The 19,227-nt window shown below is 39.2% G+C and overlaps 1 protein-coding gene across 1 annotated transcript; it reads right to left on the minus strand.

The window, feature by feature from the left end:
- Positions 1-491: 491 nt before the first annotated feature.
- Positions 492-18,992, minus strand: nfkbie (nuclear factor of kappa light polypeptide gene enhancer in B-cells inhibitor, epsilon). The gene is made up of 6 exons (XM_088625515.1): positions 18,214-18,992; positions 6,939-7,041; positions 4,607-4,817; positions 4,141-4,229; positions 3,195-3,443; positions 492-2,616 (listed from the first exon to the last, which is right to left on the minus strand). Exons 1-6 carry the CDS (start codon positions 18,570-18,572, stop codon positions 2,548-2,550), a joined length of 1,080 nt encoding a protein of 359 aa, XP_088481641.1. The 5' UTR covers positions 18,573-18,992; the 3' UTR covers positions 492-2,547.
- Between the last annotated feature and the right edge of the window lie 235 nt (positions 18,993-19,227).

The following is a 19,227-nucleotide window of genomic DNA, read 5'->3' on the forward strand; positions in this document are numbered from 1 at the left end:
CAAATTGGTTAGATGGAATGAATGGCCTCTTCTCACAAGTAACCCTTCTTAAGCTCTTATTAATGTCTGAATTTGACAGGCCAATATACGCATAAGGCTAACAGATAGGACTGAAAATGAGGAATACAGCTCAGAAGTTGTGCCTTATCTTAACTGTTAAAGTAATAATTTCAATACATAGCTAATTATAAATATTCCTTTCCTGAGAGTTCCCACAAATTACCTTTAATACACAAAGCTTATGAAGGCTATTTACCTGCAAGATGTATGCATCAAATTATCATTTTGGTGTTCCAAGACCTGAAGATGAAAAGACTGCATATCCATGTTCAGCTCTATGAACATCTATTTCAAGTGGTAAGAAATTAGCCAGCAAAATAAAAACTATTTTGGAAACAGCTTGCTGAATTAATAAGATGTTGCAAGAAATTTTCATTGAGGATATACAGAACACATCTCTGTATAATAAACAATATGAAAACAAAAAGAAAAAAGTTTGTTACTAGTTTATTGGCACAGGTAATTCATCAACAAAAATACAACATAAGCTGTTCCTTGGAAAGGTTTTCACAGAAAAGATGAAACCGTTCTGTATCTGTATGGTGTGCCCTTCAAAAGGAAACCAATGTATTAGAGAAAGCTGTTATTTGTAAAATGTGCAGCTAGAATGCAAGAAGAAGTACCTTTTTAAGACAGGGTGAAAAAGGACTTTAGTGTTAACAGCTTGAGAGAAATGAACATACTGTATAGAAAGAGGCATCAAAACAAAAATGTGCTTTTTTTCTTCCTAAAGCAAAGAAAATGCAGATCTGATCACAAATTGAGTAACAGCTAATGTACAAACTGTTGCATTTTTCAATACTGTCACACACTGCCATTTCATCATCAAATTAACAAGAAAAACACTTATACTGCTATAGTCTTGCAGGCACTAGGAAGACAGCTCAACAAAGCTAGCCTCCCAGCGGATCATGTGGAGGCTTCATACATCTGTGTTTGCTGCAGACAGCATCTAGTTAGCTTTGATGGCAGTTCATTAGAAGGCTTTGAAGATTTCAGTTTTTTTTGTATATCAATAGCACCATCCACATTGCTCCATTTGCAACACACCTGTGGTAAATAAGTGCAATAATTTATAGCATCAAAAGTAAAGGAGTCTGTCCACGAGTACCATCTGAAAGCTGCAGATAAGCTAAATCTAAAATTCAAACATTTTGACAAATACAATCACATCAGTAATCACTAAGCAGTGAAAACCACTCCTTGAATCACATGACCTTTCAACTTCTAATGATCTACAAGTGCACTCAAGGCTTGTAAGTGAGATGAAAAGCATGTATCGGCCTGTAGCTTTGACTGACTATGCTTGGCAACAAATGTGTTGGCTGGGAATGGGTTAGATGATGCACTACAAAGACGCAAGCTCAGGAGTGGCTTTTACGCACTGAATGACAGTATCTAGGATGTAATGCGGTGATTCTCTTCCTCTCTTTCTATGGAAGTCCCATCTGTGAGGTGGCTATCGCTGAATGTCAGCTGGGATTGGTTAATCTTTCAGTAAAAAGATTCCCCCGTCACACTGCACAATATTACCTTAGGCTTATTTTAACAGTCACATCTACCACTATCTACAGGAAATCCTGATTTTCACTCCACTAAATACCAGAGTGATCACCTAGTTAGCAATGCATACAGCACAATCTCTAAAGCCAAGTTTAGACCCCGGCGTCCTGGCCAAATTTCCCATTGGCCCTTACCAATCATGGCCTCCTAATAATCCCCCTCTATGAATTGGCTTCATTACTCTGCTCTCCTCCCCACTGATAGCTGGTGTGTGGTGAGCATTCTGGCGCACTATGGCTGCTGTCGCATCATCCAGGTGGATGCTACACATTGGTGGTGGTGCAGGGGAGTCCCCAGTACCTGTAAAGCGCTTTGAGTGGAGTGTCCAGAAAAGCACTATATAAGTGTAAGCAATTATTAAGTTGACCGCCCAAAAAAAAGTGATGCAGAGTTAATATTTACTGAAATGTGTATTGTCCAAAAACTTCAAAAAACTTTATATAAAGTATTTCAGAAGACTAAGCAACAAGAACACTGGATCAAAAATCAGTCAAAGAATGGCAAATTTAATAATTTAACCTCCACCAACTCCAAATAGGTGCCTATATAAATACCTATTTGATACCACTCTTCTTCCAACAGTCACAGAAGGTTTCAGTTAAACATTTAGGCAAGATTTAATTCCCTCCTCCTACACTTCTACATAAGTGAAAGGGATCTCTAGGAAGTGATTGTTTATAAAAGAACATACATTAATCCAATTAAAAAAAAACAGAATTCCCCTAAAACAAAATGTATAACACAAATAGCAGCCCAGAGGAGACAACATCCTTAGGATTCAGTTCCTGGCAATATATGTATAGTACTGATTTCAGAAGAAAAATGCTGCTCAGGTGGGCAGTCCAAAATTCAAACCAAAGTCTTTGGAAATGTCTGGTTATAAATACGCATGTTAAGTCCTCAGGGTTGCCATGTCACAAGTCTTCAGAATTTCATTCCAACAACAGACCGGCCAGAGATCTGAATGTCATCAAATGGAAAGAGTGCAAGGATCTGGAAGACACAAAGAGGACAAATTTAACCAGCTGCAGTGATACCCATGCTGCAACAGCCAAGCTTACAATGAAAAGAAGACGCTAAAAGCTAAATACTGTATGTGTCAGACTCCCAGGGAGCAGGAAAACAAACATCTGCTGAGTGCAGGATAAGGCCTAGAGGCCTAGAGGAGGGTGGGACTGCACAGGCCTTGGTAGGGGCTGTAAAGCATGTAAGACAAGCTTGTTTTTATTTATTTTAGAAACACAGCTGAAACATTCGCAATGTGGAGGAATTAAATGGTTTATCCCAGGAACACTGGAAAAACACTGCTAAACAGTTATTCAGCTTTTAGTCAGTGTATACTTGAAACAGTATAATTGTACACATGCTGTTCTGATGAGAACCGTTCAACCCCTCCCTGACTTGCACATCAATATGTTATACACATATTAAACCTGCCCTAACAGCTTTGAAAAGGACTGCCTGACTTGCATTAGCCTTCCAAATGTCCTCCTATGATTTTTAGCCCTTTGAATCCGTCTCCTTGTAAATGAAATCCCCCCCAAGCTCCAACATTCCGGAAGCAAACTTACATCATCGTTTCCATCAGCGAGGTCCAGGGCGGTCTCGTCTTCCATGTTTCGTAACATCTTATCAGCTCCAGACTGGCACAGCAAGTTAGCGATTGTGGCGTCCTGTCTTCCAACTGCCAGATGCAAAGAGGTGCAGCCATTGTACATTGCTGCATCCACATTGGCACCCTGATTCAACAGCAGCGTCACCAAAGACGGGTCATGCAGCTCCACGGCCAGATGCAGAGGAGTCTTTCCGCTCGTTCCCTCCTGAATAGGAAAAGCAGAGGAGAAACATGGTTACTTAGGAAACAATGTCAATCTATGCTTGACAGTTCTTTTAACGATAGCGGCCTCAGTTAAGGATAGTTTCAGTTTAGGTGGCAAGATTGTAAAGGAGCACCTAAGGAAATATGAACAAACATCAGTGCTTAGAACCAGTTTAAAACTTGGACCCACATGCCAAAGGGTACTTCAAAACCCATTGCTTGAGTTTTAAAGAAGATTCTTGGCTGAACCCACAAAGTTACCATAAACTTCTGGGGCTGACACCTGCAATATTTCCCACTGATGGGGAAAGATAAAAAGATTTAATTTATACCACAGCTGTCTTCATGGGGCTTTTTCAAACTGTTGAGTTACACAAAATAGTGTTTGTTTCTCAAACTGAATTAAGGATATTGGTACTTAAAAAAAAATACAGAAGAAATTCAAGTCCTTCAGACAGTCACTACTACTGGATTTATCTAAACAGCATACAGTATTTTGCTTGCACCTGCACAGTAGCATGGAAGGAAGGCGTTCTTGATACAATCTCTTATGTTATTCTGTTCAGATGAAGGTTGCTGGGTCATGCAGTATTGGAAAATATTACAATGGCTATTGCTGTATTAAATGGAAACAAATTTTAAACTTCATCCTTTCATATCCGTAGGTCAGCCAACAGAGAAGCACAACCGCACAGCACCTGAGTATTGATGTTTGCGCACTTCTTCAGCAGAAGTTTCACGAGCCGATGATTTCTCCGCAGAGTGGCTAAGTGGAGGCATGTCAGGCCTGCAATAAGACAAAAGACCAAAGTTTATAAGAAGCAGGACACAAGTTTTGGACATACGTTTGCTGCTATGTCAAGAATACTTCTGAAGTATGAGAGCTTACACTGAATACATGTCCTTTCTTTGAAAAGCGGATTTTATCAGAAAAAGTCAGCCTGTTTGTAATGCGAGTCGGAAAGCATGACATCTGTCTGGAGAGCTTAGCATTATTACTTCATAAAGAAGTGACCGCCCCCAGCAGAAAGAGCAGGGAGGCCCTGTTTCCAAGAGCTTTCACAATCTTCATCTAGCCCTCAAGTGCTATGAGGAAATACTGTATGTCCGTGGCTGCACTTTTCTGCCTTTTTCTCATGCGCCAAGGCGAACCATTCTGAATACCTCTCCAGTTCTGGATCTCCAGGACGCAGCCCAGCTGCCTGACAGAAAGGCCTCGGGTCATCTCGTTGATGCAGTCCACCCGCCCCTGCTCACAAGCCACGTGGAGCGGCGTGTTGCCGTCCTGGTCCTGCAGCTCCAGGCTGGCCTGCTTGTGCACCAGTGCCTGCACCACCGAGGTCAGGTTCAGGTACGTGGCCAGATGTAATGGCGTCTGTCAAGAGAACAAAACAACGACAGCTTGTCAGGCGTTGGGTAAATTCAGCTGAGAAGCGAATCAAATTAGAAGTTTGGCCGTTTCATGTTAGCTGCATATAAAATAGTGTTTTGTTATTGTTTTGCTTCTGACGATTTTGAAACCTGCTAATTTGTGACTTACCCAAATGAAAGCAGCCTAAAATCACTGAATTTAGTAAATGGGACAGTTGATCCTTTCATTTCTTTAAAAAAAAGGCTGATGGGAACCCCCCTTTTTTTTGGAAGAATGTTACCAAATTAGAAGGTATCATGGCTGTGCTAAGGGTTTTTAAAGGCAAATCACCTTTTCACTTCACAAGTTTTGGAAAGCTACAGTAGATTAAAATAACCAATGAAGGTCAGTTACTGTACATTAAAAAGTAAATAGTACTCGTTACAAACCTTTTCTGGCTTTTAACATGTAGAACCCTTGACCAAAATACCTTTATTATATTTGGGAGTACTTGTGCATTTAAAATAAATGTAATATCTTCTTACACTATTAAAAGAGATTTTTAGAAATGACAGGAAGGAAACATTTTAAAAATATTTAGTAACTTATTATTACAACTAGTTTTACCAGTACTCAGAGGGGTCATGTCTAAGAGATTAATCACACCCAAAACCACGTAATAAACTTTTGACCTTCCAACAAAAGACATTTGTGCACACTGCTACTGCATTCATAGCAAAATTATATAAAAATGACTACTTCCAGGCCCTAAATTAGTCTTAGTGGGAGATCCCCTTCCCGATGTTTCTAAATTTGATTGTGGGGGGATTCCCTTTTTTACTCTCCCCCACAAAAAAGTCCCTTACACCCATGGAAAAAGAAAGTCCCTACTGGAAAGGTTTAACTGCACGTTCCTTATGTTTTTACTGCACATTAATCAAAAACACACTGCTCAGGAATTTTCTGGAAAAATAACGGCAGATTTTCCCAAAGGGGCAGATAGCTTTCATTCTAGTATCCAGGAGTTTCCTTTCCTGCTCAGAACTACTAAAAATGCTCTGCTTGTCACCCCCAAAAATTACCCTACTGTACCAAACACCCCATGTTAAAACCCTTGGTTAAAATATATGATAATAGAATTGATACGCATGAGATAAGAATTGAGATCACAAATTTTTCATTTTTTAAATAAAAATGGCATTGCATCTAATGGCTGCAAATTATAACTCCAGTCCCTGATGACAGGTTTTGACTGGGCAGTAGAAAGAGTTTCTGAAACAAAACCAGCATTCAAGTATTGGCTTTGTATTCCTGGCTCAACTCATTAATTCAGGCCTTAAATAAAGCTGAACTCAGGCCTACAAAGGTGAATTTTTGAGTCATAAGGTTACAGCATTTCCAGATGTTTGTATACCATTTCTAATGCTATTCAATATCACATATATCTACTGCACTTGAGCCTTACCTAGTACAATAACATTAACAGTAATATAGAGTATACTACACAGGTTTGATGACATACACGAAATTGTGCTTTAATCTTACCATACTGAAATTGGAAGTTGAAAGGAATTTGCACTCAGTTTCATTTGCAGAGTAGAAAAAGTGTTGGACTAATGCCAACATGTTATGGTAGCCCACAAGAAAATAAGTGAAAACAAGGAGGAAGAGCAGACACGAGCTCTCCAAAATGAATATCTTTGAAATGGTATTTGACATCTTTGGAGTCTCAGACAGAGGTATATTTTCAGGGTAATTTGTTTAGTTTCATTGTTTGACAAGTTAAATAAAGCATTTTAAAGCATGAATTTCCAGCTTGGCCCTGGAACAACCCTAGTCCAGTGAATTTTACAGGTAACCTGTTTTTAAAATTGGCAACACCTGTAAACTAGTGGCAAGTATCTCAATCTTTTCAACTAAGAGAACTCTGGAAATTGGAGGATGAACAGTACTTACATTGTACTGACAAATTAAGTTAACTCAATTGTTTAATTGATCATAATGGAATATTATAGCAATCTACACAATGTTCTCCAGGACCAGGATTAATTATTCTAAATAACCACACTGTAGCTGGAAGCATACAGAAAGTTTTAAAAAAATGTCTAATGATGGACTCCAAGTGTCAAATGTTCAAGACTTTACCTGGTAAAGATCATTCTGTATGTCCAGCACATCTTTGGGAAACAAGGATATCAACTGTTCTGCAAATTCCCTCTCTTCATGGATTATCGCAAGATGTAAGATCCTAAAAAAAAAAAGACTCAAGATAAATATTCCCTTCACATTCCAGATTTCTGTAAACATGACAAATATATAGTAATCAACAGAGAACTACAGTTTAAAGTCACCTCAATGAAAATGTTATTGTGCAATCTGCCGTTCGCTCAAAGAAGCTGATCTGTCTAGACAGATTTCTTTATTATTTAGGGTGGGGTGATGCAGCTAGTGGGTCTTTAATAGGACCATTGTGCCTCCCAATTTATACACAAGATCTAAATTCTAGTAAACTAGTCAGTATCTGAGATGATAAAGTAGGAGGGCTAGAAAACACCTTAGAACCTCTAAAGGAAATTAAAAAAATAGAATTCAAGACTAAGCAAAACTCTGGCATGTGACATTTAAGGTAGATAAGTGCAGAATATTACATACATGTAGCAAGATAAATGATCAAGACAAATGCTACTTATGAAAAAGACTTATGAGCTTATGTTAGCACATTGTTTATGTCTTACTAGACAATGTGAGGATGCAAAAATGTCTGCCACACTCATTTTATTTAAGCCAAGTGCAAAATATTCCATACAGGTATTAAAAGCAAAGTATAACTATAGGATGACAGACATTGAGCTTGAAGAAGCTATTAAAAATGACTTAGGTGTTGAAGTTGATTTAATTTTCGTCTTTGGGGAGAGACAATTAACAGGCAAACAGAAGTCGGATCTCATTCAAACTACCATTCACCACAAGAAAGACTGCTTGTCTGGAACCTGTCCCAAGGAAAAGCAACGAGACACATTCCCAGGCCTAAAGGAGTGTCCTACACTGACAGGCTAAAAAAAACCAAAAAAAAATAGCCTTTTAAGTCTTGAGCAGAGAAGATCACAAGGGGACCTCACAGAATTGTAATTTGATAAAAGTTAACCGAGCCGACTTTTCCCATTATCAACAGTGAAACACTAACCAGAGGAAACAGGTGGTAACTATGTGGAAGTTCATTTAAAACCAAAAACAGGAGGCACTTCTTGAAACAAAAGGTTGTGGGAGTCTGACTCTACCCACCAAGCCTCGTGTTCAAAGCACATATCATGGCTTCTTTCAAAAAACAAATTTAGTTACTAAAAACCAAATGATCTTGATAAGACTACAGGCAAGAGGAGCCCATTGAGATTCTGTTTTGTTCAGTAGACAAGATTTGAGATTTGGGGTAATTGCTGCTACTGCTACCACCTACACACACATATATACTGTATACACACACGATGAGAGATTAAAAATGCAGCAAATGCTAATGGCTCCTGTATTCACTTCTTGTGCTTTTCATGTTTCTCAGGACATATTTAAATTACTGAAATTAACTCAGACATTACACGTTTCACACGTTACACATTAGACGTTTTGAAATATCAAAAACATCCAGTACCTTTCCCAGTTCAATACGTTCACATGCCTAACAAGACCTAAGCTGGTCCACTAATAGTAACAACAATCTCATGCTGGCTCATCCGTTCTTCAACAACCTAATGCATCTCCTCCAAGTCCTGAGCCATCAAAGTAATTTAACCTGCCAACAGGATGCAAGCACAGGGCATGTCTTTGCACTTCACATTGAATTACTGTCCTAGTAGTAAGAAGTTGTGGTAAGACTAACAGCTGTGGAGATTGTCTCTGACTGAAGAGGAGGTTTCTTTCACGTTCCAGATATCAATCTTAAGGCAAACTCTGCAAGAGGTTGATAACTCTTCTCCCACACAATGCTACATCCTTGTTGTTGTTGCTGCTGAACAAGAGTGAATCCTAGTGGCACACAATACCTTAAACGTCTGCGACCTGGCTGAATCTGTGTTTTTGCGTGAGCCCCACATGGTGGATGTCTCTCTCTAAGGCCTCAAACCCTTATGTTCTATGAAGACTGAGCTGCACCACAAGAACTTTGGAGTTACACCTATCAATTATCTGAAAGCTGCTAACCTGCGTCAAGGGTCCGAGGGGCAAGAGAAGGCAGACACCTTGGACAAGACCCCAGTCCACCTTAGAATGCATATGCACAAAGTAGAAGCCCTAATTAACCCTTATTAATCTTGCTAGTATGTCCGCGGGAGGAAGAAAGAACTGGGAGCACCCCGTGAAAGCCCATACAAATACTATTACATTTAATTAATGAACTACTAATTTCATTAGATTTCCCTTTGAAGCGAAACTATTTCCCCAATGCCAGCCTTCTCCAATGTACAAGAATGACTTTTTGAACGGCACATCAGATGATTCTTACACCTAAATTGTTTACTACATTTATAGGCGCAAGGCAAATTCAAATTTGAAAGCAGACATAAAAAATTGCTTTGCCTTCCACCTCCATATACAGCTGTCTAGATCAGGGGTGTGCTTTCACACATGCTGCTTCTTTGTTCCAGCTGATCATAATGACTGAACTGAAGCTGTAATTGAATCGACAAGTGGCTAGACCGGAATATTTGCAGATGTTTGCTTTCTACTCATTCCCCCCCCCATCATGAAATTTTTACTTAGGAAATGTAATAGTTAAAACGCAGCTGTCAACACGTATAAGAGTTTAACTCAATTACTGTATGTAACTGAGAGCTTGGCTGTAACAAAAACCAGAAAGTGTGTGGTCCCTCAAAAGGAAGCCTGGAAATACCTACTTTGTACAACATTTACAAGATTGCCTAGGCATGACTATGACAGTCATGCCTGTACAAATATACAGAGATCTGGCTATGTTGACAAATAATTAACTTTTACCTTATGGTGCTTATTTGCCTCCTCTGTCTTCTTACAGCAAATGGTATCTATAAGAAGCCTGCAGGGATTGACCACTTAATCAGGTCAGTGTTTGGCCTAAAAGAGGGCTGTTGTTCCCCAACTTAAAACTCAGTATTTACTAAATAGTAAGGGCTGTTGAGTTTTATCTCAGTGGGGCTTTTTGCTCTCAAGAAAAACTTCATGCAATTGCAATTGAGCCAGAGCCTCCTCAATCCTACTCATCAGAAAAAAAACCTGTCATTTACAATCAAATCTACAGGGCAATAATGTGGGATGAATGGTGCTCGGCAGTGGGCTTTGGCTCCATGACAATGGAAAGATACAGTATTATGAGCAGTGTGTCAGCATGGGGGAGGTTTCATTCTATATGCTATATACAATGGATATGATTCCATTGAAGAAGTACAGAGTCTGACATTCTGGAAAATGTCAGAATTTGGCACGAATGCGGCTGTGTTTCAAGGGGCCCTTGCACTTTAATCACCCAGCATCTTCTTTCTGACACCTTAGCTGGTATGAGTGAAGTTGACATTTTGACTTTTCTGACTCAGATATTTTCAGGCGAGGTGTACAAGTTCTGAGTAGCTGTATGGCACACAGGTTCACTTGCCCATGATCAGAAAACCAAAATAGTAACCTTAACTGTAGGACAAAAAAGGTGATTATTCTTATACCTCTCATTTTGTAGCCGAGTTCACATGCAACTACATGCTTTCTGAGGGTTTCTCCATAGCTGTCTCGACTCAAGAGTCACTGGCAAAGCTCAGCAACTACTTAATTTCTAGGAAATTTATTGTAATTTACATGTGAGCACTGATGCACAGTACTTTCAGGTTTCTGAAAAATACTTAGAAAATATTATGTAAAATACCGTAGAAACTGATCTAGCACAAAGGCAAGAAACCAAAGGTCTCTGTCTCCTCCAACTTTTCAGCTTTGTGCTTCTTCCTTACGCTTCCTCAGTAAATTCACTACCAATCAGTAAAGAACAGTTGTCAAGCGGACTATTCCAGTAAAAATACTTTACATTAAATGTTTTCAGGCTCCATGTGAGGCACTGAAGAGGGGAAACAAATGATTCAGACCAAGCTGAAACGCCCTATATACTAATAAAAAGGTTTTCTTTCTTTCATTTAAGGAGGTTTTGTGTTTTTCAGCTTATTGTCTGACTATTTAAGTCAACCTACATTTGACTTTCATGCTCTTAAAGGTGGCTTCACTTGCAGATGTTCCTAAATTCAAAACAATGAATGCTCTATTGCAGTGGTTCTCAAACTGTGGTACACGTACCGGCAGTGGTACGTGGAGTGCCGCCAGGTGGTACGCTAAATGACCCTGGAACCGTGTCGTGTGCGCTGAAAAATCGGGATGGGTTTTCATATTTTGTATTTTAACACGTGTCGAATACGCAGTCTACGTACTACGATACAGTGCGCGCTAATACTTCAGTGGACACAAGAGATACTCTGTAGTTCTATACCACTCTATAGGAATGCATGCTACGGATGCAAGTGACCAATTGTATTTTAAAAAAGCTACTGTATCTCCAGCAAATAGGGAGAAAGGAGAATGTGCGTGATTTTGGAACAATGCCAACGTTGTAAACACAGGAATGCAGAGAAATACGTGCTACGAACGCAGGTAATGTTGTGAGCACACGAAAGCGTGATAACAGAAAAATATAAGAACTGTAATATAATACAATAAGAACTGTTCTAATTTGAGAAAATACACAGAGCGTCTCTGTGTCTCTGTGTTTCTCTCCCATGCGCATGAAATAAAAACTTTAAATAAATACAGAAATAAAAACGGAAACACTGAAAAATGCAAGCTTGCGGATTGCTAAAGCAGGTAAGCTACACTATTTTTGAAGAACCTTATTTACCGTTGGCAAAAGAGCTGACACGTATTATGTGTAGAGAAAAGGCTGCTAAATAGCTCGACCTGCTGCCCCCCTCCCCCTGAAAGACACAGTCATTCATAGAATTATTGAAATGAAGGATTATATCAAAAGTACACTGATAGAACGTGTTACGATGAGCAGATATTTTTCACTGCAATTTGATGAGTCTGTAGTCGATTTGGCCAATTTGCTCGTTTACGTTAGATACGAGTTTGAGGGCATGTCCCATGAAGACTTTCTGTTCTGTAAACCGCTACCAACAGGAACTACAGGAGAGCACATATTTCAGCTTCTGAATGGCCTTGACTGGATAAAATGCGTCTGAGTTTGTACAGACGGTGCTAGAGCGATGACAAGCCGACATAACGGTGTAGTTGCACGAATTAGAGAGGTTGCTCCAGAAATTAATGTACGCATTACAACATCCACCGCGAGACCTTTGCCGTCAAGAAAATGCCTGACGATTTAATATCTGTTAGACTCTGTTGTGAATTGTATCAAGGCTCAAAAAATTAATTCACATCTGCTTTGCTCAACTAAACAGGCTCACCCCTCTCACTGAAATGGTGCAATTTTTTTAGGTGTTGTTAATGTTTTTTTTCTGTAATACACTTTGAGAAGCCACCTTTAAAGGCGCTATATCAAATAAAGTTTATTATTATAATATGTATTATATGTATGTGTGAGTGTGTGTGCACGCACACTCATGTTGGTCATTGAGAATTTCTGGGGTTCCTATGAGATGATGACTTGTAGGTGGTACTTGGATGCTTTGGTTGGATTAGGGGTGGTACTTGGTCCAAAACGTTTGAGAACCACTGCTCTATTGTAACAAAATCTTACTTCATGTTTCTTTTACCTGTAAAAGTAGCAATACAAAGGAATAGGGAATGACACACGTCATAGGATTCTAAAGTGTTAAGAAATTTCAAAATTGAGGAACTCTTAGATATGTATGGCTTCCTTCTAATACACGACTAAGGACATTCAATAGAAGGGCATTTCCAAAACACCAAAAATAGAGAAGTAAAAGTTCCACCTCCTTATTTCGCTGCATGAGATTCATATACCCAACACCCCAGTTTCCTTTTTAATTGCCCTGTTACACACAAACAAGCCCACCAAACATAAAAGCACAAAATTGAATCACTGCAGAGACTGGAAAACTAAATGCAGACTAAACAGGATCACCACAAATTTATACCCAGTAAACTTATTTTAAGGAAAGGTAAATGTAAAGGCTGTCAAAAATAGGCATGCCAGAGGCCTTGCAGACTGGCATTTGATTTTGCAAGAGAAAACAATCCTGATCAGACCTGCTCCTCAGGTAACTATACAGGGCTTCTCTCTTAATTGAGTTACACTGCTGTCCTCCTTTGCTCTTCAAAGGTGAACACTGAACCTGCTTGCGGCTGGTTAGACTCACAGCAGCACAAAGAGATCGAAATGGGGCTCCCCCGGCTCGACGCAACACATTTCCATACCGTAAAAGTTACTAAGAGGACGAAAAGGAAAAGAAAAGCCGGCACAGATTATCAGGGGTAGAAAGTCAAGGACAAACTGGAGAATTTCTCAAGGCTTAAAAAAAAAATTGTAATCCGAAAGGTACCCAGCATAGCATTTGTTCTCCTTCAAGGGACTTTCGTATTTTTTGTATATATTACGGTTTGAAGCAAAATCCCCAAACGTTTTCACTTAGCAAAGTTCCCAACAGATTAGTAATCTATTCACACTACACACTTTAATCTTAATGGCGCAGGGTGGTTTCAGAGATGTATGAAGATAACCATATATCCCCCCTTTTTCCTCTTTCACTTATCACTGTTATCCACAGCTCTACCGATTAAATCTGTTGATCATGAATGGGAAGGATAAAAGGAAAAAACAAAGCAAGGTGTGCGTGCCCTGTTGAAAAAAAAAACAGCAGATTCACAGGGGGAGCACAGCAGCGAGACGTTTAACAACACGGACTGACAATGGTTTCCACACAAGAAAATCTGAATTCCACTTTGGCCTGCTACGGCAACAGAACAACACATCCAATATCTGGAAGATAGGAAACATTCATCATTCATGGCTGCAATGCCAGAAGACACCCAGGAGATTCTAGTCTCCCTACCGTCTGCTCTACAGATATGGTCCAATCGTGTGTTGCAAGGTAACACCAAGAAACAAACTGCACAGTATTTCTTCAGACCCAGCCAACTTCTTTCTTTCACTTTTTAACCCTATGCCTGATAAGCCCTATCCCGGTTTTCTGTAAGTTAGAAATATTTTGCAGAAAAGATAAAAATGTACTTTTGTGTTACTACAATCGTACTCCATTTTCACTGCCAAATCTGACACGCATAAGAAGAAGCACTTCACAGTGATACGCACAAGTGCATTGCCTGTGAATGGCTAAGGAGCCTAGTCTCCACAGCATTAACAAACTGCATGCTTGCAGTTTGAACAGCATACAGCTCAGATCTGAAAACTTCTATGCATACACTGAAATGACATGTACACTCGCGTAAATAATAATGAGAGACGTTTCAGCAGCAAAACCATTTCCCTGTCTGAGGCGTGTAACTCTGAGCATGTGCTCTGAGAGTCACGGGGAATTCCACAGTTAATTTTAGCACTTCTGCTTTCTGAGTAAAGCAAACCCACAGGTGGGGTCACTGCAGATTAGAAATCACTCCCGGAAGCTTTATCCTAAGAACAATAGTGAAAATCTCTTTCCTGTGTTTGGTGCATTTACCTGCAAAGTTACAGAGGCTAAATTCTCAAGGTTTTTGTGCCTGCAAGTAGTGACCAATAAACCTGAAATGATTAAACTACCTTATGAAGCATGCATTCATCCAAATGGCATAATTATACTAGTCTGCTGTAAGCATGGAACATACAAGATTGGACATGTTTGGTTTTATTTACAATTATACTTCCTAAGCAATTTGTTTTCACAAATATGCACTTATCAAACGAAACAAAACAAGTCACATTATGAGGCTTAATAATAACTGTGAAGTTGGTGGGTACATTTACAGACATGAGCAAAAACTGCTTCATCCTTGGTTTTCATCCAAGTTGATCTCACACTTTATCCTGTACAAACAGCAGATCAGGCAGAGAAATGACTTCGAGTTCAAGGGTAAATGTATGGAGGGCAGTTAGTACAAACCTAAAGCGCAACTTATTAAGGACACAAGGGCAATAACCTAAACTCTCAAGAACAGGGCAACGCAGTCTTTAATGTTGAAGGACTTAAGTCTTCAGTTTAAAGTCTCACATGGGGGACGTAGTGCTCCCATCACCATATTGTGACATCGACTAAGCACAGCACAGGTCCAGACAGACAAGCGCCACCTGCTGGTCACCAACACCATTTCCAGCGGCATACTGTTTTTTTTTTCCTATAAGTCTCCCATCTCACTACTACACATTTTCTAATATGTTCGAAATATCAAGTTCTCCTAATTCTTTGGTCAATACTACCACAACTTAAATGACAAGCCCCTCTGAGGTACTGCAAATTTTAAATATATTTTAAAAATCTCAAAACACTTCTTTCCTTTTGAAGATGCAGATAAAACATGAATGGTTCTTTGGTCACTGTGACTTTCTGCTTCCTAACTAACCAGACATTAAAAAAAGGAAGTAACAGGCTCAATTTCCTGTTGTCGCCCAATAAGAGGTCTCTCTTCACATCTTCCTATCAGCCCACCCCCAGATCATTAATTGCTACCAGCACATTTTGATAGTATTTCCCCTTAAAGGGTTTTGCCCCAATGTGCAGATGTTCTCTGGACTTCCCTAACCCCACAGTTTCATGCTTCCCTATGACCAATTTCAGTGCACTGCCTAGCACCTAGTAGTGTAAAAAGTGGTGAATTTTGTGTTAGCTAGAAGCAGCTGCAAAAGTCCTGCAAACAGCACTGCTCAAATACTCATGAATCTAGAGATGACTGCTTTCTCACTCACTCCCTGCTCATAACCTTTTCACTTCTCTAAAGAACTGAGACCTTGAACACCTTACTCCTCAGAAAACAAGTTTCCTGGGTTACATGTTCATTCTTGTAGTGTAGTTTAAAGCAAACAGAACTTTCAGAGCAAACAATTGCAATACCTCTTAAAAACCCCTGTCTTTACTACGGTTTACTACTCAGCTTCACTATCCCATAACTTTCCTTGCTTGTCTTCCTCTGCAGTTTCGCCTCATTAGACTCCCCTGACATTTTTGACATAAAAACACCTTCAGGCACATGTGCTCCAATCAAACAGTCTCAACTAATTTAAAATAAATTACAAATATTCTTATGATATGACAGAAAATGTTGAGGTACAGTTCTGAAAATCAGAACTATGTTGGAGATGTTTGATAATCTCCTACCTTAAAATCAAAATGTATATTTTTTCATACATCATCACACCTCAAAGAGCTGTAGTCAGACCTCAGCCACAGGGTCACATGATTGACTGCCATTAACAAACAGTCCCCCTCAGTGTGAGTGGCAACAGACAAAAAAGCACATCTGATATTAAAATAGAGAAGTGGGTGACATTTAATGCTTTGTTTCTTCGTGTCATATTTAAACACACTGCAAAAACTACCTCAAAACATGGTTTTCGAACTTATTGAGAAATGCCTACAATTTCCTCTAGGAGAGCGGTATAAACAGAAAGCCATATAAAAACAACATTATCCTATTCCCGTTACAAAGCAATTTCAAAATGGGAAAACTGTGAATAATACTACGCAGGCCCTATTAAAAAAAATATACACCAAAATACATTCAGGTTTCATTTGTGCTGCCTTCTGGAGCTCGATATTCTGGTTCAAACTGTATTTCCTACTGTCCTAGCAGACCCATTTTGTAACACTTCAAGGAGGAAGCCTCATTATCTATGTCATCATTATTATTTAACTTAGGTACAGAACTCAGTTACAGCAAACTTTAAATTGTAATCTCCAGTTCCAGGCTCAATACCTTAGCTAATGAGCAGTCAGAATAAATTTATCAAAAGGGAAGCTACCATGTAGTTTCACATTTAGAACATGGATTGAGTTTGTGGGCTGAAGTTCTGATTTAAATGAGGCTTTATTTTGCCTGCGTTTAGGATCATTATCAAACTGAAAAACAATCTCTTAACTTGTGAGCCCCCACCTTCAGATAGTACCCAGTGCTATCCTCCATTTAAGTAGTGTTATGTTTACATAAACATTTTTATCAACGAAAAATGTGACTGACAGCAGAAAAATAATTTTCTGTTCCTTAAAATTCATGATAATTTATGCTTTTGCTTGATATTTGAAAACAATGGAACCAAATGAGAATGACACAGAGACAGACGAGCAATGCAAAATTGTGGTTCACAGAAACAGTGTGTAGGAATTTACGGGTTTAAATTCATGGATTGTTTCCAAAACCCCCCAAAAACTGCTGTTCCTCGTAGTTTCCAAAAACTCAAACACTTCCCTAAATGACTACACAAAACTGGTATCATAACAGCAGTATAATAGCAATGGGGAATTCACACCTCTTCTGGAAAATATGACATTAATTACAAAGCTGAAACTAAAGTCCTGTAATTTTGCGTCAAGAAAAAAAGTACAAATATTAGTAAAAATAGGGGCTTCAGAGGAAAAAAACACTTTTTTTTCCACAGGCAGTAGGGACTTTCGAGTGAGAGCAAACTTTGTAACAGCAAGCACTGCATATGGAAATTGCAATTACTTTTCGCACAGACACTAAACACGAAAATCGGCTCTTCAGTGTGCTTTTTTGCATTTAAAACAAAAATATCACATTGACCTTAAAGTATGTGTCATCATAGTTTACAAAGATTCCTTGTCCATTCTGAGCTCCTGTACCAGGAATGCTCATAAATCAGATCAAGAGGTACTCAAGCCAAAAGAAACGAATAATCTCTCTTTGAAGACAAAATAGTAATTATTCTTTGAAATACACATTTCATCAAGATCCAAACTCCTTACGAGGGATGGGTTAATAACGTAAAACGATCTAGCTGCGTTGCTGATACTCCTGACACCGTTTGTGTCACAACTCGTATCAGAGGATAATAAAGTATCGAGCCTTTTGATCATTTTCCACGCTTGCAACGACAGTATTTGACTTACAACATCCACACTTACCAACAACCACGCAAAGCTCTCGCATATGCAAATGTTACCAGAAAGCTTTTGTAACAACCAACGCTTTTCTTTCTAATCGCTAGTATCACCTTACAACGATGCCTTATCGCGTTTTTTCTCTCTCCACTGCGAATCACTACCTCTTTTTTTTTTTGCAAAATGGAGTAATGTAAATATAGTTCATTTGAAGGTGGGTTACACGCTCATGAGATTTTGGAGAGAGATAGCTTTTTGCATGCTTTAAACATACAAAAAACAATAAACGACAACGGCTCATGTACATGTTAAATGATGCATTTTATGTGCTATTGTCAGTAATTATAATTATTTGGTCTCTTAGTGGAAAGCCGACAAAAACAGGAAAAACAAAAACATACGTGTCTCCGTCTTCGCTGATGGTAGTTAAAAATGTTATTTCCTGTTCGTTGTACTCTGTAGCCTCTGTGTTTTCTGTTTCTTCTTGCTCAGAAATATTGCAATCCTGAAACATGTCCTTGAGACTCTCAACTGTGAGAGAGGACGACCCGTAGGAAGAGTCCAGCCTGTCCTCAGTTACATTGTCCAACTTATCCCTGTCTTTCTTGTTGTCACTGCTCGATTCCTGCGATGTCCTTTTGATGTTTTGATGATCCTCTTGGTTTATGGATCGGAAGGAGTCGATTCCAAAACCCGAGTCGCACTGGCTGTCTTCAGGAGGATCTTCTGCCTTTTTCCTTTCGTCCGGCGTATTGGCCATGGTGCACCAACAGGAAACTTTTTTTTTATAACTTACAAAACACCAAATAGGAGGTATGCGCTGTCGAGCCAGATACACGCTTTCGCTCCTGAAATATCTGCCGTTTCCTTTTTAAATAACTCGATTAAGGTGTTGAGTTTCATGCCACCCCGCTCTCCTCTTTTTATCTCAAGCCCAAAATAAAAATGCCTTTCAGTTATTTTCAGAGTTGTTTACATTTCAAGAAAAGACGATGAAAAAAGGCCACAATTATCTTAACTGTTTCAATTTAAAAAGTAGATATCAAACAGCAATGAGCTTCATCAAACGCCATCAAAAACCACAGAATTAAACTTGTGACTGAACTAGCGTTTACAGCTGAATCCCGAGCTTGTAAATCGCAAGCGAGCTATGAGACCACAGATCACTCGAGCAAGTCTGATAAGGGGAGGGACGGACTGACTGCCGTCAATCAAACGAGGTTGTGCTGTAAAAATGCTGGGAATCCCCGGAGGGAGGGGCTAGATTTCAATCTGTTTAAGAAAGAACTTAACACAATGCCTCAAGATGAGGACGTCTAAAGTTCTGCATAAATCTGCATAAATTAAAGGGTGTAGGAAGCCAAGGTCATGCATGTTTTTGGATTGAGAATTAGTTAATAAATAGACAAGAGAGT

Source organism: Lepisosteus platostomus, chromosome 3 (assembly GCF_059453375.1).
Source record: "Lepisosteus platostomus isolate fLepPlt1 chromosome 3, fLepPlt1.hap1, whole genome shotgun sequence".
Taxonomy (NCBI): Eukaryota; Metazoa; Chordata; class Actinopteri; order Semionotiformes; family Lepisosteidae; genus Lepisosteus; species Lepisosteus platostomus.

Excerpts from the sequence above, each read along its gene's own strand:
- nfkbie (XM_088625515.1), bottom strand. The coding sequence starts at position 18,572 with ATGGCCAATACGCCGGACGAAAGGAAAAAGGCAGAAGATCCTCCTGAA. Across the intron at positions 7,042-18,213 it reads ATCAGCGAAGACGGAGACAC|GATCTTACATCTTGCGATAA; the intron begins GTATGTTTTTGT and ends TTTTTTTTTTAG. Across the intron at positions 4,230-4,606 it reads GGAGATCCAGAACTGGAGAG|GCCTGACATGCCTCCACTTA; the intron begins GTATTCAGAATG and ends GTCTTATTGCAG.